General features: G+C 38.6%; 1 protein-coding gene and 1 long non-coding RNA gene across 9 annotated transcripts in view; one reads left to right on the top strand and one right to left on the bottom strand.

Moving 5' to 3' along the window:
* Positions 1-24778, bottom strand: part of PACRG (parkin coregulated) — a 494910-nt gene that overhangs the window by 42808 nt on the left and 427324 nt on the right. The window contains exon 7 of one of the 6 annotated variants that reach the window (XM_048844073.2): positions 9634-9680. The exons of the other annotated variants lie outside the window; for them this stretch is intronic. Coding sequence (XP_048700030.1) covers positions 9649-9680 — 32 coding nt within the window. The 3' untranslated portion in view covers positions 9634-9648. The remainder of the gene's footprint in view (positions 1-9633; positions 9681-24778) is intronic. 6 annotated transcript variants of the gene reach the window in all.
* On the top strand, positions 162-22848 carry LOC125633985 (uncharacterized). Of its 3 annotated transcripts, none has more exons than XR_007355756.2 (6): positions 162-237; positions 10689-10881; positions 13528-13588; positions 14262-14404; positions 14632-14741; positions 19019-22848. It is a non-coding gene; the product is annotated as an uncharacterized LOC125633985 (long non-coding RNA). The 3 variants fall into 3 exon arrangements; XR_007355757.2 differs by lacking the exon at positions 19019-22848 and adding an exon at positions 16178-18665; XR_007355758.2 differs by lacking the exon at positions 162-237 and adding an exon at positions 3514-3799.

The raw sequence follows: 24778 nt of genomic DNA, 5'->3' as shown, positions 1-24778 counted from the left end.
TGGAAAGTTGCTTAAATAGTTGGTCTTTATTCCAAAACTGACTTGCAAAATGAAGCAAGGACACTATTCAAAAACAGCAAAACATTTTGGTTTTGTTTGCAAGACACTCATGAATGGTACTGTGCAGATACGTCTCTCTTTATGGTGAGAACTGAATAATTGAGTTGCAAACATACAAGGACATAGACAGACATCAAAACCACCAAACAAGCAGAGCTAGGGGTACAAGAGCCCTTTGTAAGATAAGTATATTTTATTCATGATAAAATAATCTGATTTTGTGTGCTGGTTTTGGTTGCTAGAGGTGATAATCTATTTCACTAAATGCTGTAGCAGATATTCTTCATGAAGTTTCTTAAAACGAGGACATATATTCTGATGATTAAATCACAGTTTGCATCAGATTTGTATTGGGCTCCATTACCAAATCTATAAACTCTGACTACTGCATAGGTATAAGGGCAAGCACTTTTGATTTATATCAAAGGGATTTTTTTAGGCAGGATCCCTGGTTTTTTTGCTACCAGTATGCTCTCATTTCCTGAATTAGGGGAAAAATATGAAGTTTGTCTCTAATAATGTGGACATTATTCGTAGCTACATGGACAAAGTACAGAATCATTTGTCGAAGGGATCATCTGCAGTGTTTCACTTTGCTACTAGAAAATGTTAAACACAGGTCAGAATCCAAAGGACATTCTCATCCAGTTAATTTATTCAAACAAACATTTCCTTGCTATGAAAAATAAAGACTCTTTGTCAAGTATGCATAGTATTTACATGAAAGAGAAAATTGGGTTTTGACTGAACTATCAGCAAAACAATGATCATTTCAATCACTATTTATGATTCATGACTGAGTTCCATTAGTTTAGGTCTGAACTCATTTGAACACAAAAAGAAACAATTTCTGTAGTATTTGGAGACATCATCTGGTTTTGAGAAGCAATAGAAAAAATAATTTTCTTTCTCTTGCAGCTTGAAGAAACTTAGTATTAAATGGCAATTCAGTAAACTATCAAGAATTTTAAATATGCCATAGTTTATCCATATTAAATTTTTCTGAAGTTACTTTGTTAAACGAGTCTCTACAGACCGAAGAACATTTTATCAGCAATATTAATTTTATGTATTTGTACTTTTTTAAATATGCCATTGGAAAATTAGATATAATCTTACATTTTTGCATGTGATCGTAAAAATGCTGCCTTCACTTACTTAGTCTTTGAGGAGAAGAGAAATTTCATAATGGAGGAAAGTTAATTAGGACTTGTAGGTCATGAATAAATGCCACAGTTTTATTAGCTATTTGAAAGCACTTTTCATAATATATCTGAAATGCTTTCATTGAGCTGTACACTGACACTCTAAACACAGTTCCAATATGTAAACTTTCCACATACAGTAATTTGAACTAGTTCCACATAATATATATACAGGCATTAATTAACAGAGTGGATAGTGTCTGTACATCTGTTAGCCATTAGTCTTTACTTTAATTCATTAGATCTTTATCATTTACCTGAACAACTCATCAGGAACAGGCAAATTGAGACATTAGTTCATTATGTCATCTGCAGGATAGTACAGCCAATAGAAATGTTAACCTCTATTGTGTATGCCCAGATTCTACTATGAAACATGAGCCCACAAATTTTGGTCCAAAGGTGGAAATGCTTCCAAATTATCCCATTTATTGTGTATTTGGAATTCTAAAATTATTTTGGTGTTAGGAATGTGCAGAGGTTAGTGGGATATGGTATATTCCATTACAAACAATTCCAACTAGCAGACAGGTATTTTTTAATATAAATTGAACTACATTCCCTCAGGTTGCCTTCAAGTAGTGGCCTATTTTATTTTTGACATAGAGTGGTATTGGAGTAGTACAATAAATCTACATGGTCCAGCTGGATACTGTACTTACTTTTCCCTGATGAGTATAGGTCATAAATTTAAATTAAAGTGATACGATTTCTATTAAAAAGTACTCCTTTTCTTTTTGCGAATACAGGCTAACACGGCTGCTACTCTGAAACCTATGATTTCTACTGGTTCAACACCATCTTTTATATTTATATCCATCACTGAGGAAATGAAATTTAGGTGGGATATAAAAAGGTTCCTGATTAGAACACATGCTTAAAATGTTAGCACAAAAGCAATGCAAAATGTATTGTATACATTATTTCTAAGTCATCTTTTCTGCATTTCCTCCGAAGAAGGTTGAGGTAAACCATCAAATAATCTCACTGTGTACCCCAAAAGCATGCAAAGTGTGGACATATAAAAATACAGCTTAAAATATTTATTTTGGTATTTTTGGCTCCAATTCCACAACTGCATTCTTGGGATTATCTCTGCATGGTTGTGTCTGTATAGTGCAGTTGCAAGATAGTGATTTTAGATTCAATTAAGGGTGGTGGCAATGACGCAAAGGAGGCTTTCAGGAAAGAAAATGTTTCAGAGTAAGAAAGTATGGTAGGATTTAATAGAATCATAGAAATGTAGGGCTGGAAGAGACCTTGAGAGGTCATCTAGTCCATCCCCCCCACTGAAGCTAGACCAAGTAAACCTAGACTAGCTAGCCCTGACAGGTGTTTGTCTAAACAGAGCTTAAAAAACCTCTAATGATGGGGATCCCACAGCCTCTTTTGGAAGCCTAATCCCGTGCTAAACTATCCTTATAGTTAGAAAGTTTTTCCTTATATCTAACCTAAATCTCCCTTGCTGCGAAGTATGCTGATTACTTCTTGTCCTACCTCCAGTGGATATGGAGAACAATTGATCACAGCCGTTTAGAACAGTCCGCAATGCATTTGAAAACTGTTTTCAGTTCCCCCTCAATCTACTTTTCTCAATACTAAACAAGCCCAGTTTTTTAAATCTTTCCTCATAGGTCAGGTTTTCTAAACCTTTTATCATTTTTGTTGCTCTCCTCTGGACTCTCTCCAATTTGTCCACATCTTTCTTAAAGTGTGGTGCCCAAAACTAGGCACAGTACTCTAGCTAAGGCCTCACCAGTGTCGAGAAGAGTGGAACAATTAACTCCGATGTTCTCTTATGTATGACATTCCTGTTAATATACCCCAGAATTTTTCACAACTACAAATTGTTGGTTCATATTCAATCTGTGATCTACTATAACCCTATAACTTTTCTGCAGTACTATCCCCTAGCCAGTTATTTCTTATTTTGTAGCTGTACGTTTGATTTTTTTCCTTCTTAAGTGTAGTACTTTGTGTTTGTCTTTATTGAATTTCATCTTGTTGATTTCAGACAAATTCTCCAATTTGTCAAGGTCATTTTGAATTCTAATCCTGTCCTCCAAAGTGCTAGGAACCCCTCCCAGCTTAGTGTCATCCATAGATTTTATAAGCAGACTCTCTATTCCGTTTTCCAAGTCACTAATGAAAATACTGAATAGTGCCAGACCCAGGACTGATCCTTACAGGACCCCATTAGATACGCCTGTAGTGGGGCAGTCACCCTGCTCCGGCCCTGAACGGGGTAAAAGCCAGCCCTTGGAGAGGGCTGAGGCTGAGAGCCAATAAGAAAAGTCTGATTGGGAAGGCAGCCACAGCTGTGTCTACGCCCAATTAGGAGACAGCTGGCCCTATAAAAGGGCTGTGAACCAGCAGCTAAGTTAATCTTTCTCTAGCTCTTGAGAGAGAAGGACCTGGCTGCCTAGGAGAGAAGGGAACTTGAGACTGAGCAGTGCTGGGGAAAGGGAGGAGGAGCTGGGGTGCTCCAGCCTGGCAAATCCTGAGGCTGCGGGCCTGGTCAAAGGCCAAAACAGGTACTGGGGTTGCAAAGGTGTGGCCTGTAGTTAGGCAGAGGCAGCAAGTCCAAACCCCCCTTGCCAGTAATGAGTGGTTTACAGACTGCAGTCTGCCCCAGTGAGCAGGGGCTAGATGATGACTGGCAGTAGCCCCTGATGCAAGGGGGTGTTAGAGGGTTGGGGGTTCCCTGGGAGGGGAGACCCAGAGTGTGGGGACATTGTCAGGGGGCAGCACCCCAAGATAAAGGGGCATCAGGGTCTGGGAGGGACACAGGGGCCAGTGGCAGGTAAGGCACCAGCCTACAGAGGGCACTCCTTATGCTGGAGAGCTAGTTCCCAAAATGACCAGCAGGAGGCGCTGTGCTAGTGAGTCATTGACTTCACTACAACGTCCTCCCATTTTGACTGTAAACCATAGATAACTATTCTGAGTACAGTTTTTCAACTAGTTGTGCACCCACCTTATAGTAATTTCATCTAGACCACATTTCTCTCATTTGCTTATGAGACTATTGTGCTTGACTATGTCAAAAGCCTTAATAAAATCAAGATACATCACATCTACTGCTTCTTTCCTATCCACTAAATCAGTCATCCAGTCAAAGAAGGAAATTAAGTTGGTTTGACATGGTTTGTTCTTGACAAATCTATGCTGGCTATTACTTATCACCCTACTATCCTCTAGGTACTTACAAATTTATTGTGTGATAATTTGCTCCAGAATGTTTTGAAAGTATTGAAGTTAGGTTGACCGGTCTATAATTCCCCGAGTTCTATTTGTTCCCTTTTTATAGAAAGAAACTGTTTGCCCTTTCCCAGTCCTCTGGGACATCACTCATCCTCCATGATTTCTCAAAGATAATTGCTAACGGTTCTGAGGTTGCTTCAGCTAGTTCTTTAAGTACCCTAGGGTGAATTTGGCAGGCCTTGATGACTTGAATACATCTATCTTATCAATATATTCTATTTTTTTCTAAATATTCTCTAACATATTCTGCCTGTTCTTTGCCCTTTCTGTCTTGTGTTTCTTCCCCCTTGTTGTTGTTCTGTTAAGCACCTCGTCAAAATTAAAATTTTTAGTGAAGACTGAAGCAAAACAGGAATTAAACACTTCAGCCTTCTTGGTATTGTCAGTTATTAGCTCTCCTTCCCGCTAAGTAGTGGACCTACACTTTCCTTTGTTGCCCTTTAGAGGTTTGAGGAAATCTATACTTTCCACGGGATAAACTTGTGGTACATCCCATGAAAATGGAAATAAGAACGGATCCAAATGGTATAATAGATTAATGGATTTCATGAGTTTCACGGTGTGCCACCTATGAAGAAATAGTTGAGACTGAGAAATAAAATAACACTACTTTCCAAAAAATTTTGAATCCTTGGCTTGATATAGTAGTTTAGATTATTTTCTGCACGCTTCTTTGTAAAGGGCTGATGTTTCAATATGGTATAAGAAATAATTAATAAATACTTATTTGTATTACTGTTGTGCCTAAGAGCCCTAGTCCAGGACCAAGACCTTATTGTGCTAGGTACTGTACAAATACAGAACAAATGATGATCCCTGCGCTAAACAGCTTACCATCTAAATAGGTGGGTGGAGGTAGGCAATGAAAGGCTAACATTTCAAGACTGATGCACAGTATGATAGTTAAAGATGAAAATAACAGCTCTCAGACAACTGAAAGCAAAAGAGGCATGGACTCATATCACGGTATTTCTTCTGGCTTGATTTTCTCTTAACCTGTATCTAAAAGGTATCACATAACTAAGGAATCATATGCAAACTGGTAACATGCTGGTCATTGATATTATTGCATGGTATATGTGCAGGTGATATGTGAAAAGTTTTAAATATAGGCTGGAAATATATTCTTAAATGTGTTTGGCGGGTAGGATTTAAGTCATTTCACCCTAGATAAAGGAATGTGGTCCTGCCTGCTTGAACGTGTCTTCAATGTAAACTGAACAAAGACACAATGAAAGTACATTTACATAAAAAGTAAACACAGTCATCAAACTAGTGAGAGGAGGGAAATAGCCACTCTATCACAATATGGGAAGGAGACTGCAAAAATTAACATGGTATCAGCTCCCTGGCGGACACAGCAAGGTAAGCCCCTAGGAGGGCTTCCTGACTTGGAAAACAAAGATAAATGTTGAGGATATTAGAGGTAGAGAGCCATTTTGGCATCTTTTACCTGAAGAGATAAAAGAACCAAGTGCTTTGAGTTCTGTGTTGGATCCTAGTGAGAAAATTAGTCTGAAAAAAAGACTAAAACCTATTTTTGTTTGCAACAATTTCTATCTCAATTCCTTCTACTTGGTATCACTTAAATATTTGTTCTTTGTTAATAAATTTAATCTTGTCTTATTATACAACCATCTCAGTGTAGTGTTCCAAAGTGAACAGTAAAATCTTCATCTGAACTAATAGGTTGGTGCCATGTACTGTCTCTTTAAAGGACCAGCAAACTCAATACAATTTTCTAAGTGATACAGTGAGACAGGCTGAGCACAGCAGAGGAGATGGTTTTGGGGAGACTTGGGACTGGAGGGGTTGTTGGTGTCACCCTGCAAGGAGTAACCAGGGTGGTGGAAGCCAGGGTGAGGTCACTGTGCTGTAAACTGGCTGCTGGTGTCAGAGCTCTGAGCCAAAGCTGCAAAGCACAGAAGCACCCAGGATTACAAAGCAACCCCTTACTGGTTTGGATGAACCCCAAAAGCATCAGCTTCCACCAATGTCTATGGGAGTTCCAAGAGATCAGCACCACTCAGGATCCAGACAGAGTCTCTAATAGACTGAGAAATGTCAAAACTTGTGGGATAAGGAACCCTTTTCTAATCTGTGAGGGTCTCTAGTGTTATGGTAATGACAGGCTTTGGCAGCTGAATAGATAACTTCTCTAAAGAAGTTCAAATGAAAACTGCAGTTGTGTTAAGTTGGATGGAGTTCAATTAAATGCCAGAGTAGGATAAAAACAAATGCCTGGTGCAAGCCTATAATGCTAATGGAATTTATCTTTATACCGTCAACCACTTGCAGAATTTTATCAAGATCTTACATAAAAGATATGGAAACACGGTCTTCCACAGCTGTTCTTTAAAGCATCTATGGTATTTTCTTCCTCCTGCTGATCACTTACAGGCTGGCAGGAATTCTAACTGCATATAAAGTGCATTTGTCTTCAAACAGAAATAAGTAACACCTGCATATACATCAAGTATTCCCTGCCCCCTCCTTCATGTCAAAGAGGACAGTTGTTGCTGGCACCAACTAGCATTTCTTTGTTAATTGGCTTAGAGTAGGGAGCAAAACATATAGCCCTAATGTTCATTTAAATAGTATCATCAATTTTATGCTATGATTTCTATAGGGACTACATTTTCATGAGATGGTAGGTTATTACATGGAGATTTTGTGACCTTACACTAGTTTAATTTATTGCACTTTAACTCTTTTCCTAGCAGTATCTTTTCCGGGGAAAAAAATACAGTAATCATAACAATAAAATAAGTTACACTCATTTATTTGGACTGACATGCCCTGTTTCTTCTTGCATAAGTAGTCATAATCAACATGTCATGTTATATTTCCTCTTTTTGCTCCAATAATAAAAATAAACAACTCTAATGCAGCCAACACCTTCTCCAGATATATGTATCACTTCCTGGATGAGTCCTTTAGATGAGGAAAAGCCCTAGGAGAAAATGTGCTTGTCAGAGGGGTCAGGTTCCAGGACCTGCATAGAGATGCAGTCCTTTTGTGTGCAATAAGTCAGTTTTGACTAAGCACTCTGGTGCTCACGTCTGAGTACATCCTGAGTCCACTGGGCTTGATATAATTCCACTCTGCTCCACACAAAGTGCTCATGCACTACATATGCTTCAAATTTACCCCCTTCATAGGGATTTATTGGTAACATAAACAAAAGCCATAAAGCTCAGCCTAAGCTTTCTCCTGAGGTTAGCTAAGGCATGACTGATGTTGACTTAATTTCATCTCAGAGATTAAAACAAATCATATCAGGTTGATGATGAAAGTGAAGATTTTCTCTTTTGGTGATAGACCTAAGCATCTTTCTGTTTACATAAAAACAGAATAATAGAAACTGGAGATGGAGAAAGACCTTTTAGATTATCAAATCTATCTCTCTGCTGAGACACAACTGTTCCCTATGGTACATTTTCCACTGTTCATATTGTCTAGTTTTAAAAGTCCTAAGTAATGAGACTCCTATCTCTTCCCTTGGGAGATAATTCTGCAGTTTGATACATCATAATCTCAAGAAATGTTTTACCTTATATTTAGCCTAAAATTTCCTTTTCTTAGTTTCATCCCATTACTCATAGTTATAGTCCCTTGGTAGCATTCTACATAATTTCTTTGCTTAAAGCATTCAAAATATTCATAAACTTATGTCCTGCCTTAGCAAAGCTATTAGCTCTTTTAGCCTTTCTTCAGAAGTCCGTCCTCCAGCATAATATATATGCATCCGATGAAGTGAGCTGTAGCTCACGAAAGCTTATGCTCAGATAAATGGGTTAGTCTCTAAGGTGCCACAAGTACTCCTTTTCTTTTTGCGAATACAGACTAACACGGCTGCTACTCTGAAACCTGTCAATATATTTTTTGTTGCTCTTCTCTAAACTGCCTGCTATTTGTCAATACATTTCTGGTAATGTAATGCCCAGAACTGAATACGATGTTCAAGTACAGCTATACCATAACCATATGTTAACAACTTTACTTCATTGCCTTATGATGTGCTTGGCATACGTAGCCTAAATCTGCATTGGCTGTTTTGTATATCACACGGCAAACTCTTTTATTGCCCACTATCACCCCAGTTTGTTGTAATCATTATTGCTTTCTAGGCTGTCTGCATAAACCAGTATATACTGGGGCCCTCCATTGGGACGCCTGTAAGGTGCCAGTACAGCCCCAGATGAGTAGTTCTGGGCTGGGAGGGGGTGTGGCCATAGTAGTCAGGAGAGGCACTATTGTAGCACATTCCCAGTGCAGCCTTTGCTGGAGGGCCTGATAGAAACTGTAGCTGCTCTCCCTCAGAAACTTTTGTGGGAGGGGAACAGTAACAATACAACCCACTGACGGAGCGGCCGCCGAATTCCCACCGCTGCTGAGGGCAGATTACCGCCCCAGAGCCCGACAGCCTGCCACCCCTTTACCTTTGCCGCCCCGGGCACCTGCTTGGTTCACTGGTGCCTGGAGCCGGCCCTGGGTCTGTACCAGAGACGACTCTTCCCGTTATCGCTAGAACATAGTGGCCCTTGCGGTTGCAAGGAGGTGCAATTTGTACTCTGTGTGCTGGTCCAAATGCCTTGGAAAATTTTGATTTGATTAGTAGTATTGCAGACTATTTCAAGTCTGTACCAACCAGCACTGAAAAATGGGGCTGATCCATTGGTCCTTAATCATATTGACTAATAGGGGACAACTCCTGTGATTAAGGATTATTGATGTGAATAAAGGTTGAAGGATAAGGTCCACTCTTAGATCAAATGTTAGGATTAATGGTACAAGAGCTAAATGTGGGGACCAAAATATGTTTTATAAGGGTCCTCACTACTTACATTCCCAAGTATGGGGGCATGACATCATATACACAGGAAACCAGTTCTCCATTTGGTCATCTATACAGCTATGTGAAGGAAACATTATTCAACTGTGCTCAAAAATCTAACTAAAATGCAGTTGTGTTTTCCACCCTAAGGAATGGCACAGAGACATGGGCTTGCTATCCGTAAAACATCAAAATGTTAGTTTCCATATGAAACACATTTTTTGTTACTCATCAGTTAAAGTGATAAGATAAAATAACCAGAATTACCTGTACTGGAGTGAACTAGCCCCAGGAAGATTCACCTAGGTCATATCCTACAAATGTATAAGAAGCACACATCAAAGTGAGTAGACAGAAAAGCAACCCAAAGTGGACAAAGGAAACCTTTAAAAGATAGTCTCAAAGAGAAACTCCAGCAGCATAGTAGACAAATGCTACCCACTCGCATCAACAGGTGGGGGATATTGATGGAGATGTGGGGACACCCAGTAGTTAGGGAAGGAGGCAGTTGCCAATTACAATAGGTAGTTTCTCCCATGGGAGTCTCTGGCACCCACTGGCCAGCTGGGAGAGGGTTGCTGATTGGCCAACATTCCTCAGCTCCTAGGATTTAGCCCCGCGCAGAGGCCATGTGGAGAGCTCTTCTGGCTCTGTTCCAGAAGCCCGCCCTGCCCACCCGAACTAGGAACGGGAACCAGGTTCGACAGATGCTGTGAGTCTAGATGATTGCCTGTTTAGGGGGGTTAAGAAGGAATTTTTTCTCCCATGGACCAAATTAGCAGAGGACCGGGGAGTTTTTTGCCTTTCTCGCAGCACCTGCAAGCCACAGTGGGTAAACTAGGAATGTGCATGGTACCTAGCTGAGGTACTGGGGTGGTGTTGCTTACTCGTCACAATTCACAGCTGGTTGCCAGTGCAGTTAAGAGAATAAAATGAATGGTTTCCAGAGGCAAAAGATCTGGGATTTTTGGGATGGGCCTTGAGCTCATGTGGTAGGGTGAGACCTTGTGGCCTCTGCGGGCCAAGGTCCCCACCCTGCTGCACCCTCTGTCCCTCCTCTGAGGTGGGAGGATGTAGGACTCAGAGCTGAGGAGAGCCCACATCACTTTATGGGTTATATGGTAAGAAGCTCTGTAATCCTGGCTCCAAGTTATGGGTCATATCATACAGAGCCCTCAAACCCCTGCACTGGAACCAATTAAATGCCTGGTAGACGAGAGTATAGGTGATGGGAAGGCAGTGCCCCTCCCTTGTGCTAAAAGTTTAATAAAAGTTGCGGTCTGCTGCTTAATTCCATGCATGTGTCTGTCCTTGTTTTGTAGCTGTGTCCACATCAATGCACCTAAGGAAACTATAGCTACTGAATGAACTAATTCATTATGAATGGTAAATAATGATGGAATGAAACTGTTTGAAGACAACTTTAATTGGACTTAACACCAACTGTGTCTGCCAAACACCACTCACAGTATCGGCTTCATCAACTAAATATCATGAGTACCCTGCCTGCATCAGGTCAGGACTATCATAATCTCTCTTTGCTAAGATAATACAAAAATTGGGGAAAAAACAGAAGTTCTAATCTTGTGAAGATTTTGTCATATCACTGAAAGCAATGTCTTAAAATACAGTAAAATGTTCTCAAATTTTTTTCTCCATTTCCATTTAGAGAAATTGCGTTTATGGATTGTAGTTATGCAATAATTATTAGCGATCTCACTCTACATTACATTAAAGAGTATCTTTGATGCACCTCCCTAGTTGGGTTGGGGGCCCTCACCATGCCCAGTTTCCATCACAGGGTTGGCCTAGTACAGGTCACAGCCTCTTTCCTGGTAGTGACCCCACCCTTGGGGGCCTGTTTACTTTACCTCTGGGTGGGGGAAAAGCAAAAGTTTAGGTCAACACAAACTGAGCCCCTCCTGGGGTCAATAACAAGGCAACAAAAAGCCTGAGGCACTAGTTTATTTCAGGGGTGCCTGGGTAGCAGCTTTGCTGGAGTCTTTATGGCTAGTAGCCAGGTCAGACTCTCCCTACAAGCCTTACCCCTGAGGATTGCCAGACTCCTTATAGAGCTGGGCAGTTTCTTGCATGAGGGTTCCTCCTGCCATTCCAAGAGCTCCTCTAGTCAATCCCTTCTGAAGATTTCTCCCCTTGTGTACTGCAGCTTCCTCCTTTTATAGCCCTCCTCTCTACCGTGCATGATTGATAGCACCAGAGGGGCGGGGCTATTTTAGCACCCAGTCTCCCAAGCCCCTTCCCTGGCAGTATAGGGTTTATACACTCCATCACATGGCCCTATTCCTTCAAACACTTATGTACATGCTTAACCGTAGTCAGGTTAGTAGTTCCTTTTGTTTTTTAAGGTAAGCATGTGCATAACTACTTGCAGGATTTGAGTCTATGCTCAGAAAATACTCTTTTAAAATTGATTCTCAAGATAAGATCTTCACGCCTGCTCTTAGAAGGGGTTACTGCTAAGAGAACTTGTCCAGTCTTTTCAAAGAGCTTCTGTCTGAACTATAGAATTTGCTTTTCTCTCCAGGAAAAAAGAGAATATTTCCTTTCTCAGAGGAAATTCCTAATATAGTAGTGAAATTATCTCAAAAGGCAGACGCACACTCTGAAAGGAACAACCAAACCACTCCCTTAAGTTGTTCTGATATTGAGCAAAACCCTGTTGACGCCACTTGGATAGAGAGAAATAATATATTATCAAACAATATACTTAACATTGGTGAATACATCTATACAAGATAATCAGCTTCAATTCTTGTCTACCTTTAGTTTGTTGAATGCAATGTTTTATAAAATCCTGATTAAAAATACATTCCATGTATGCATTCTTTAGAACTGCGCTTCTCAATCAGTGCATAAATAAAGATTAGCTTTGTGTAACCCTAAAAAGGTTCAAAATTCAAGTTAGGATAAACATCCAATAGTTAGATGCTTTTCTAAATCTATTAGGTCTATAAAATTGGTTTGGAAATTCCTTCTGGATTCATCCAGATCTCACCTGTGCACAACCTGAATACTCAGGCTATGTACAAGAACAAGCATTTGACCCTATAAGATTACTGGAGGAAGAAGTAGAGTAAAAGATTGACTATGTTAGCCAGTTTAGAAGGAAAAATTGTAGTACTTTAAGGTGATATTAAAACTGTAAGTGACAGTGCCCAGAGAATTCAAACAGTTTAATAATTTTAAACGCTCTTTCTAGCACTCTGATAAGAGATACTGTAATACAAGGTTATACCATAAGATTGAAATTCTTGAAAATAACCACACAAACTGTAATTTGACTGTACTGGGCTTTGCTGCTGGGGTTAAAGGGGATGATCTCTGTGAAAGTCTCTTTGCTATTAGAATCCATTTTAGATTAAGAACAACAACAACAAAGCCCCCTTTCCTCTTCAAACATGACAAAAACATTCTAGCAGAAATATCTCAGATAACTCTCTAGTTAAACAAGGATTATTACTCTCAGAATTTGATCAATGCTCTGACTTCCATTGTGGTAAAAGATATGGTTATTTCAGAAGTCAGGGACAATACTTGTAGAGTAATAACTCTAGGTCAGAGATGTAAAATAATGTCTTTTAAAACAGAAGTCTCATATTGGGGGGAGGAGGAGATAAAATAGTAGTGTTTTCTGCTTAAATTGTACATGGATTTAGGCCTGCATCCTGATTTCAATGAGGCTACCCATGTGTGTAAAGTTAACCATGTATTTAGTGTTAAAACTGTGGTCTAAGGAAAACATTCACATTACAGTAGTACAGCCACAGAAATTCTCAGTCATCTAGCTGTGAAATTAGTGCTTTTGGAACACAAGGGCCAGCCACTGTGATGCTAGTAATGATTGTAAGTATCATGGCTGGCTGACATGGAAGTGTAGTGGTACCATCATAGCAGCAAGTACACCTGAGTGCTTTAATTTCTCTCTCTCTCACACATTAGACAAGAGACAGAGAGAGAGACTGATTATAATTTACTAAAATTAAATTATGCTATTAGGACAGGCTTGTCTATTGAGGTCAATGTGAATATTTTGCTGTACACTGACACTGACTAAATTGCTTTATTTGCACTTTTCTGTGTTTAATTGGCCTTTGGTTAATTGTCCTAACACTTATGTGTTTTTATATCCTTTTTTACTAGCAAACGGAGGTCTTTATACAGTGAGCAAACTGAGGACTTTATACAGTGAAGAACAGTAAAGGTTGCATTTATTTGTTTGATGTCTCTAGCCCATTTTTTTATTATAAGAACCATAAAAATAAAGCCAAATCATAATAAAATATCAGTTGCATAAGCTATGCTCACTTTTCAGTGTGAACTATATTAGTAGCTTAAATTTTTTGGGTCAAATTTAGTCCCAAGGGAGAGGGAGCAACTTCCTTTGAAGTCAGTGAATGATGCCTTTTTACTTTAAACTGAAATTTGGCCCTTTGTCGTCCACAATTCCAACATCTTTTAAGAATACACTAAGGACTAATCCTTTGGCAAATCTAAACTTTAAGAAAATCAAATTTGGTTTTAAGTTACATGAGTACAAATAGTCTGAACCCATGTTGGATGAAAAATGTAGTTAGGTAGAGACTTAACATAGAAAGGTTTGCCTTGGATTGAAATTCTGAGAATGTAAACCTCCCTGACATGAGAGATATAAAACTGATATTCTGGTATTCCCAGAAAATTCCCTGTAATGTAAATCAAGATCTGTATATGTAATTTGTGGAGACCTATTTCAGAGCATTTTTCCTGCTAATACATATATTTTAATGTACATTTTGAGACTTTGTGCCTAGCCTTAGACCACATGTTTGGTCATGTGATATTTTGTACATTATTAGCAATTAATATTTTGTTATTGGTTGCATTCTCACTACTAGTTATCACAGACGGAACTGACTGTAGGAGAAGAGTTGAAATCAAACTGAAAACCACGAAGCTACATGTGATGAAGAGGCTGTCATTAGCAGGAATACATTGTGAGGGGAGAGGTAAATGAAGAAAAAAGGGAAACACGGTGGAGGTAAGAGGGGGAGCCTGATTTTGTTGAAAGACATGCTGTAGATGGGCTCTGAGAGCCAAAGTTAATATTTACTAAGTCTAGCACATTCAATAACTTTGGATTTTCTTTAGTGGGGCCACTGTTCCTTTTGTTTGAAGAGAGAGAAGAGCTGTGAATAATGCCTAAGAGCAAAACTAAACCAGAAATAAATGACTTTTTTAATTTGAGACCTTCAACCTCAATTCCAGTTCCCCAGAAGCCATCTTTGACTCCTTCTCTGGCTGTCATCACACAGATGTCAACTGTGGATAAAGATAGCTCTAGAAAGAAACTGATGGAGGAACTGCTACTTAGCAAGGTGAGTTTACAAGCTTCCTTGACATTCGCAGAGGGGAAGTTGGAGGCGATGTCATTCAGACTATCCAATTAAAAGGAATGGATTAGCAGAGACTAGGAGTGACTGCAGATAGCAGCGAACAAGTTAGATAATGGCATAGAGTAAATTTATAAAGTTTGCAGACAATACCAAGCTGGGAGGGGTTGCAAGTGCTTTGGAGGATAGGATTATAATTCATAATGACCTGGAGAAATGATCTGAAGTAAATAGGATAAAATTCAATAAGGACAAATGTGAAGTACTCCACTTAAGAAGGAACAATTAGTTGCGCACACCCAAAATGGGAAATGACTGCCTAGGAAGGAGTACTGCGGAAAGGGATCTGGGGGTCATAGTGGACCACAAACTAAATGAGTCAACATTGTAACACTGTTGTAAAAACAAACATCAGTCTGGGATGTATTAGCAGGAGTGTTGTAAGCAAGACACAAGAAGTAATTCTTCCACTCTACTCCGTGCTGATTAGGCCTCAGCTGGAGTATTGTGTCCAGTTCTGGGCACCACATTTCAGGAAAGATGTGGACAAATTGGAGGAAGTCCAGAGAAGAGCAACAATTATTAAAGGTCTAGAAAACATGTCCTGTGAGGAAAGATTGAAAAAACTGGGTTTGTTTAGACTGGAGAAGAGAAGACTGAGAGAGGACATGATAACACTTTTCAAGTACATAAAAGGTTGTTACAAGGAGGAGGGACAAATTGTTCTTCTTAACCTCTGAGGATAGGACAAAAAGCAATGGATTTAAATTGCAGCAAGAGAGGTTTAGGTTGGACATTAGGAAAAACTTCCTGTCGGGATGGTTAAGCACTGGAACAAATTGCCTAGGGAGGCTATGGAATCTCCATCATTGGAGAGTAAGAGCAGGTTAGACAAACGCCTATCAGGGATGGTCTAGAGAATACTCAGTCCTTCCATGAGTGCAGGGGACTGGACTAGATAACCTCTCGAGGTTCCTTCCAGTTCTATGCACATTGTTCAACTTATTCAGTGGAAGCTGCTCAGCTAAATCAGTGATTAAAAGTATTTTGTGTGTGGTGGGAGAGGCATGTTAAATTGCTAATTGTTAAAATGTAAGGGTTAATGGGATCCCAGCATATAAGGGTAATTGGGATCCTAGTGGATAAATATCCTGATCCAGTAATTTTTACGGAAAACTCATTCTGAAAATCATACACACCCTAAATATTAAAGAAGAACTATGTTCTGTGGAGAAATTATTACCCTCAGTTTGTGCTATGAGGAGATCAGGTGGTAAAGGAGAATGGTGAGAATCTTCATTATCACATTGACTGATGTCAGGGAGTGTGAATGAGTATTAAAGGTTGCCAAGAATATAAAAAGAACTCTTCTATGAAGAGAATGAGATTATCTTCTTTTCTTATATGAACTCCATGACAAGACTAGGGGAAAGAATTTAGGGAAATCAAACACTTCATGGATGAAGGAACAGAGGACAAGGTATTAACTGTTCCCAGCAAAACTCAGTTACCCACAAGAAGAAATGGTATATTTTCTGAATTCAGACTAATTGTTTGCCTTATTAAAATAAGAGATCTGATCAGGAGACCATTGGTAGAGACTTCTGATGACTAAATTCTTGTTAAAACTGGGTTGCGCCATTGCCAGCAAGACTTCTCCCTCCTTTAATACATGGTATGTTTAAACTGGTAGAAAGATGTGTTTGATATTTTAATAGATTTATTAGAATTCCCTTTTTTTGCATAAATGTAACATTTTATAGTCATTTCTCAAAGAGATGGGCTACTGATAAGTTTGGGGCAGCACATCCCCCTGCCGCCTCTCAGAAGCATAGATGGACTTTTGTATTCCATTGTTTAACCTGAATGCCACTACTGCAGTTAAATTGAAGCAGCTGTGTGGTGTTAAGATGCTGAGTTATTTGGGTTTGTATCTGTATCTACTTTATTCTTTTTTCTACATATTCATATTTTTGGGAGCACTGACAATTTGGTGCTTTTGGAATGCTTTCACCCCCACAGCGTTTCCTTTGTTACCACTGAAGTTTGTTGCTAGTGTGCTGTGCTTCTGCAGAAATCAGCCATGTTGATATGTTTGTTTAGTGTAGTATGAAAATAGTAAATAAAAAGGAATTATAAAAAACTCTAAAGATATCTTATTCCATTAGAATATGCATTATATATTTGTTTCTTCTTTGATGAAATGAGAATGCATTATTTATATAATAATTTGCCAGTCTTATTAATTGTTCTTGGTGTAGCATACACTGGTTTTTGCATCAATGAATGCAAAGAACATATGTGAATGAAATATAAAATAAAAATGTGTAACTGAATGAGACCATTTTACTCTAACAGAATTGCAATTTACAAACTTACCAATAATTAAGGTGTAGCACTGATCTGCCAGTTGCCAATAAAGTTACTTATCTATTACTAAATTAAAAACACAGCATTAATTTTATTTAAAGTCACTGCAATTCATTTCTCCAAATTCTACTGAAAACTCTGAGTTGAAACACTCATCACCTTTTCTGTCAAATGCTAACAATAGTTCATAATTGGCTTACTTCACTAACCTCACGAAGGTCTTTGTCAGCAGGAAAGGTTATCAGAGGAATTTGCACAATACCTTCCCCATTACCTTATTTAGTAAATAAATTTGAGAAGTGTTTGTATATGGATTATGTGAGACTAGTGCTTCTATTCCTAGCTGCGCAAAGCCCTTCCAGTCCTCTTTTTCGCAAAGAGCCAAAGAGGAAGGGAAAATAACCTATCGTATCAATTAATGTGGACTGCTTCCAGGTAATCTAAACCATCCTCATGAAGCAACTTACTTTTTTAAATTGGAAAGGCAATTGGAAAGGCAAAATTTCTCTCTCTAGCTCTAAGTATGTTGCAATATAACACATCTATTCAGACTGCTAATTTGCACTGCTTGAAATAGATATTTTATTAACAAAATAAATATCCCAAACTGTATCTTCCCCAGATTATTTGAAATTTTATTCCTCACAAAAATAAACAGGTTTACTGAATTATAAGGAATATTCCAGGATGGATACCTTTTGCTCAGCTTTTACTCCAACAGCTACAGTGAAAGTCTCTGATTTAAAGCACATTTTATTGTCCAAGGGGACACTAAATAATATACAATTAAGATTTATTATGTTGCTTTTGCATACTTGGTATAACATCCATATATGTAATATATTAATAGTTACATAAAATAACATTAAACAATTTTTTACTTCAATTTTCATCTCAAATATTTTTCTTTTAAAATATGCTATAACAATAGAATCAGGAAATCAACCCTTTTCTAATCTGCACCATGTATAAAAGGCTAAATTCACTTCCAAGTGGATGTGAAAAACTATACTTTAAACTAAACATCAATCTCAGAATTAGCATGCAAATCAAAAATATATATTGTAATGTAGATGGGTCTTCAATGAATAGTAGATTTAAATCTGCTAATTTTATGAGTCAAATTATATTGCTAACCCAAGCACAAATAATATATCTGAAATTCATGTTGACCCTCAAACTATGTTCATGCTTAAAATCATTATGGCAGGAAAAATGTGGAAGGCAAGAATAACACTGCTATAAGTATTTGTATTAAAAAAAAGGCTACTCCATATGTCATTCAAAGCCTAGCAGCTTTGGTTGAAATCACAATTCCTTTTGGTGACATCCATATGGAATAGAAAGTTTTAATATTACTCTTTGCTAAAAGTCATGATCTAATTTCCTGTATGTTACTATCTGAAATAATTGTCAACTCTATTTACTGCTTTATTTCAAAATAAAAATGATTGTTATAGGTGAGTTACATTGATGAAATCCCTTCACCTTTGTTCCTGATGTAAAGGAATCTGTATTGGCTGCATCACATCATTTATAGTTCTGACAAGAGTAATAATCTTAGCTTAATTGGGGAACGAAGCTTTTCTGGTCCTGAACTGTGAACTGGTTCTTGTTCTATAGCTACTTCTAAGTTCATTCACTGGCCTATGAATAAAATGACAATTTCCTAGCACTTTTGGGCTCCTTAATCTCCAAAAGCATACATCAATAATGAGTAGTATTTTCCTCCCCACAAGGTATTCATTACTAGGAGATTTATATGGGCCTTACATTTAGGATTCAGCATGGAGCTAGGAGACTTCATTTTGGGGTTCAACTTAGAACTTATCTACCTCTTTGACTCACATACTCCACCCTGTGATTATCTGTAATGTTATTTCCCTTCCCAGGATACTGCCTGCGATTTACCTATGGAAATGTGACTGGGACTCCCTGCTCCCTACTTGCATCTCAAGGATATTGTGATATTCTCTTAAAATGTTACAATTTTTTAGGGTCCCCACTAAGTGATCCCTCAGATCTGAAAACTTTCCTTCTGTACCCCAGAAGTAGAACTTACACACATTGTCTCTTCTGGGGAAGTATACAACATTGCATATTGGAGTGCTTTGCTGTCTCCAGAACAGTGTTTCTCAACTAGCGGTCTGTGGACCTGTGCCAGTCCCTGAGATCTCTCTGACACAGTTTAAGAATGCAGCAAGCTGATCCCTAGTATCAGAAAGGTTGAGAAATACTGCTTTAGAACACACATGCAGCATCAACAACCAGTAGAAGGGTAGCTGGATATGTTGCCTCCACCGCACACCTATCAGCATTCTGAAAGACCTTAGCAAATCCTGGAAGGAGGAAGAGATGTGAGCTGGGAGGATAAGGGAGATTAGGGGAAAGTTACAACTCATTTTAAGCCCTGATGGGAGATCACTGGGTCCCAAAACAGAATTACTAAAGGTACAAGTTAGTGAATATGCCATTTTTTAATTCAGTATTCTTATTTGTTCCTATCTTTACTTGCTGCTACTTATTACCATTTGTATGAGAATGGAGTAAACAAATGCCCTTGATATTTAAGCTGTAAGGTTTATTTGCTATCATCAGAAAATGAATGTTAATGAAGGGTAAGTAGCAAAAGGCTTGTGCTTGTATTCTGCCTATCAAAACAGTGACTATGCAGCTTTTCCTAATTGCTCCAGTAGGTATTACAAATGAGTTTATTAACATTTCCACTGTACATAAAATAATGCTAATGTAGATAATTGGAAGAGTCCACCAGTAACAACACATCTGAGGGGGTAAATAGTAAAGACAAGTCTGATGATCTTTTGTATGGCTTGTTCTGGGAATTCCCTATTTCTCTGATAAATTTGGGGCAGTTTAGCCCAAGAATGAGGTAAAGACATAAATACCATATGCGGCACTAGCAGAATTAAAGGACCATTTCCAGATTCTGCTGTTTGTAGAATGGTGGGGCAGAAACTATTTACTCCCCTAAAAATGCTAGTGGCAAATATGAGGGGAAGTGAACCAACCAACAATGTCTCCAAATAGCTCCTCCATCAGCTGAAACAATGTGACCTAAACCAGATGGGGTTCATACAGACTGCTAGAATCAGAGTATTTGCTCTGAAAACCTTTATGAGAATAAACTTTTTTGTGAAATTTTCAATATTTTCAGCTTTTCGGCAGGCCAGATGTACCCTGAACTCTTCTGAACCACTCAAAATGTTTGCATGAACTTTTGGGCAAAAGTTTAAATTGGGTACTTTGGTTAACTGAACCACTCGAGCATTGACTACACAGAGTTTTTACTTAAAATCTCTCATCGTTGCTGTAATATTTGTGCAACTTCACTGAGGTAACTGCTAGACAGAGCACTAGCGCAGACTGGCTGTTGATTTTTTTTTTTTCCCCCACCCATCTCCTCTAACTCTGTGCTGAGCAGCATTACAGAACATGGTGGGGGAAATGCCAGCATCCAGCCCGCACGAGCATTCTCACCGCCACTAGCAGTGGTAAAGCAGCGCTGCTGCTACCAGCACCAACGTTAGGAGATTATGAGAGAAATAAAAAGGTTGGCCTAGAGTAGGCAAAGGCTGAGATTTTTCAAAGATGCCTGCAGGATATGGTCAAACAATTAACTGGAACTGGGCATCCAAATCCCCTAGACAGCTTGGAAAATCACAGGGGCAGCCTTTTTTATTTGAAGAAGTAAAATATAATCAAGCAATAATGGGCAAAAGGGAGGGCACTTCCTAGTCATTAACTGGCTGGCTGGAAGAGTTGAGGGAGTAATTGTTTTTATAAACCCAACAGAACACTTCTGTTGCATCTTTATATGAATGTTGTTCTCTGTATTGAGTCTCTACTCCACCTTTTTGTTTGTAATACCTAACTTTTCCTAATAATTAACGTTAGGCCATGTCTACACTTACCCCCGGGGATTGATGCTGCTGCGATTGATGCAGCAGGGTTCAATTTAGCGGGTCAAGTGAAGATCCGGTAAATCCCCTAGAGAACGCTCTCCAATCGACTCCGATACTCCACCGGAACAAGAGGAGTAAGATAAGTTGATGGGAGAGCCTCTCCCATAAACGCGTGGTGTAGACATCACAGCAAGTCAGCCTAAGCTACGTTGACTCCAGCTACGTTATTGACAAAGCTGGAGTAGTGTAACTAAGGTTGACTAACCCCAGTAGTGTAGACCAGGCCTTAGATTCAGTACCTGGCAAAGCAGGACATTGTTCTGAATGATTTAGTACATTTATAAAATTAGGATGCAGATGCTTTCCAACCTAACTGTCAAATGACTGAATAGGATGCCCACAGCATCCAGAAGGTTAAATCAATTTCTAATGACATTTTGCACAAAGATTGTCTGTATCTTGAAGTCTCCTGTCACTTCCTCTGTGTATTCACAGTATGCACACAATAGAAACTTTTAAAACTCTACAGCAGTTAGCTTTTTGTTATAAGAATACTGTAAATGATTCCACTGAATAAACTTCATTCAGGGAACTGAATAGGTGGGGGATGATGGCTGCATTTTTAAAAATTCTTATTGACTGTTCTATATAACATAGAAATCAGTGTATTTTCAGCATTAAATCATGATATAAAACCATCCATAATCTTCATGACATACGCCAACTTTTTTAAATTGGGTGCTTGAATCTGGTGCCTACAGGTCAAGAAGGATGTTGATAGATGAGAGAGGGTTCAGAAAAGAGCCACAAGAATGATTAAGAGCTCAATCTATTTAGCTGAACAAAGAGACGGTTAAGGGGTGACTTGATACAGTCTGTACATATTTACATGGAGAATAAATATAATGGACCAATGGGTGGAAGCTGAAGCTGGACAAATTCAGATTGGAAATAAGGGGTACATTTTTGACAGTGGGGGTAATTAACCATTGGAACAATTCACTGAGGGTCATGATGGATTCTTCATCACTGATGACTTTTAAATCAAGATTGGATGTTTTTCTAAAAAATCCGCTCTATGAACTATTTTGGGGAAATTCTTTGGCTTGTGTTATACCGGAGGTCAGATTAGATTATCACAGTGGTCCCTCTGGCCTTAGAATCTGTGACTCTATGAATCTTTATTTATCACTCTGAAAATCAGGCCACTGATTTAGGTGCCCAACTATTGATTTAGATGCCTAACTGCCAGCACCCAAATTTGGTAAATAAGGTTTAAATTTTCAAATTCCAATATCATTGTGTTAAAGATCATTACAGCAATTGGCTGTAGGTGCATAAATAAATGATGATTAAGTTTAGGCGAACAATTTCACATTATTTTTGGGATGCTATGTTTTCATAATTTTTCTATTAACCTTTTCCAGCATTATAATTATGGAACAATTTTTCTTTTTCTAAAACAAAAGAAAAATCTAATTCAAGTATTTCATGATTTAAAAAAAAAAAACTAAGAAGTGATTGACTTTGGACACTTAAGAGTTTAACATCTGAACAAGAAAGGTTTCAATATTTAAGTGGTCAAGTTAAAAAGAGGAAATAGTTGAGACTTGTTTGTTTTCTTGTACTCAATTTGGAGCTCCCTGGTATGCATTTATGAAGCCTATGCAGGATATGAGGGCAAGTTTTCTTTAACTGCATCATGTTTAACCTGAGAATTTAAACTGCTAACCCTTTTCTAGAATGGTTGTTGTTGTAGATCTTACACAATTATATGAATAAACTGCCCTTTTCCTAAATTGTCTTTGTGTATGTTTTCAATTAGATTAAGTTATACATGGATTTCTTATTACATGAAAAATATTACCTACATTATGGCTCAAGTGCTCAAAATGCACATGCAAAAGCGCACTTTTGAAAATTTGGCATGCATGCCATGGATGGAAAAAACTGTATCGGGGTAAATGTAAAGTAATCCATTAATCGGTCTATGGATATAAAGTTCAGGTCTAGATGTCATGCTGGATTGATATATTTTTTCATTTGAGCTCTAAAATGTTTTTTAAACAAGCGCCTCTAATAACCAGACAGTTCCCTATTGACTATGTATGTAAATAGTCTCATACATATAAATTATTTCAGCTAACATCATTAGTAATTTACTCCTATGGCTTGGCTTGCATTCAGTATTCTGTATTTCACCTGCAACAGTTAAAAACATATCACAAACACCTAAAACTAAGCAAGGAGTTGTGTATATACACTGGACTTGCTTTAGGTGATTATGATGTTGTCAGCTGTGAAAAGGGAAAGATGGAATCCTGAACTCAAAATTATGCAGGAAAGTCATTTTCAAATATTTGATTTGAAAATTTATCTACTTTAATTACTACTGTGTGCACAGCTCTATGGCATGTTGGCACATGACACAGAATACAACACAACAGACAGTGGCAAAAACCCAATTCAATCATAATCAATAACCCATCAGTGGTATACAGCCAGTGAAATTCATGATCAATAAGGTGTGCTTTACACCATTCTCTGAAGCATTCCGATTCAGGAAAATACTTACACCTCTGCTGAAGTTAAGCACTTTTTATGTGTTCCCATTATATTAGGCATGGACTTAATGAATAGATTTGGAGACTGAGGCCAGAAGGGCCCCATCATGATCAGTAAGTCTGACCTCCTGCATTACACAAGCCATAGAATTTCACTCAGTAATTCCTGTCTCAAACCCAAATTTTTGCTTGTAGTACAGGGTATCTTTTAGTAAACGTCTACTCTTGATTTAACGACTTCAAATGATGGACAATCCATCACTTCAGTTGATAAATTATTCCAGTGGTAAATTAACCGCACAGTTAAAAATCGGCACCTTAATCAGAAGCTTAACAGTTTTATTGAATTGGGGTCAAGAGTAGGCTTCAGCATTTATTGAGCTCTACAGCCTGAAATGTAGTCTTCTTTTTAAAATGAAGAAGAGCTTGTATTTATTGAACATTACAAAACTCTAACACAAAAAACCTAAGAGCCTGGTGTTGAAAACAGCCTGCAGCTTCCTGCAAGGCAGAGCCCTGACTTCCAAAATGGAGGATAATCTTTCGTCTTTGGAGCCACACTTCAAATCCTTACACAACATTAGTAGATGATCTACACAGGAGACTGTAATGGCTTCTACCAGCCCTTTGAGGACTCAACAGGGAACTCTTTTGTGCCAGAACCACCAATATCCTTTGTTCCTAAAGGAAGGTAGGAAAAGGAAGCAAGCAGCCAGGGTTAACAGGGTGCACACACCCTCTGGCCTGATTATGGGAGGAGGGAGTGCAGCTGTGGTTGAATCAGAGCCATCTTAGGGAAAGCAGGTGTGTGATATATGGTCTGTTCTTGCTCATTCAAGTAATACAACATACGTAATATGGCATTCCGCAGGTTGTTCACAGGCTGTCATTAGAGAGGAAGGATTGCCCAGGGGTTAGGATTTCAGCTCTAGATTTGGGATATGTTTTTAAGTCACAGCTTCACCACAGAGTGCCTGTATGACCTTGGCCAAGTCCCTTAAGGCTATGTCCACAAAGGGACTCTCAGAAGCCAACAAGCTGAGCAGGGATCTTCCTAAGCCAGCAGGAAATGCTGAGGACAGGAGAGGAGCAGGGCCTAGGTCCTGCCCCTCAAAGATAATTAAGTACCTAACACTGAACTGGAGAGAGGCGCCTATTTCTGCTT

Source organism: Caretta caretta, chromosome 3, assembly GCF_965140235.1.
Source record: "Caretta caretta isolate rCarCar2 chromosome 3, rCarCar1.hap1, whole genome shotgun sequence".
Taxonomy (NCBI): Eukaryota; Metazoa; Chordata; order Testudines; family Cheloniidae; genus Caretta; species Caretta caretta.
The sequence above is the reverse complement of the archived record's forward strand: the minus strand, read 5'-3'. Positions and strand labels throughout refer to the sequence as shown.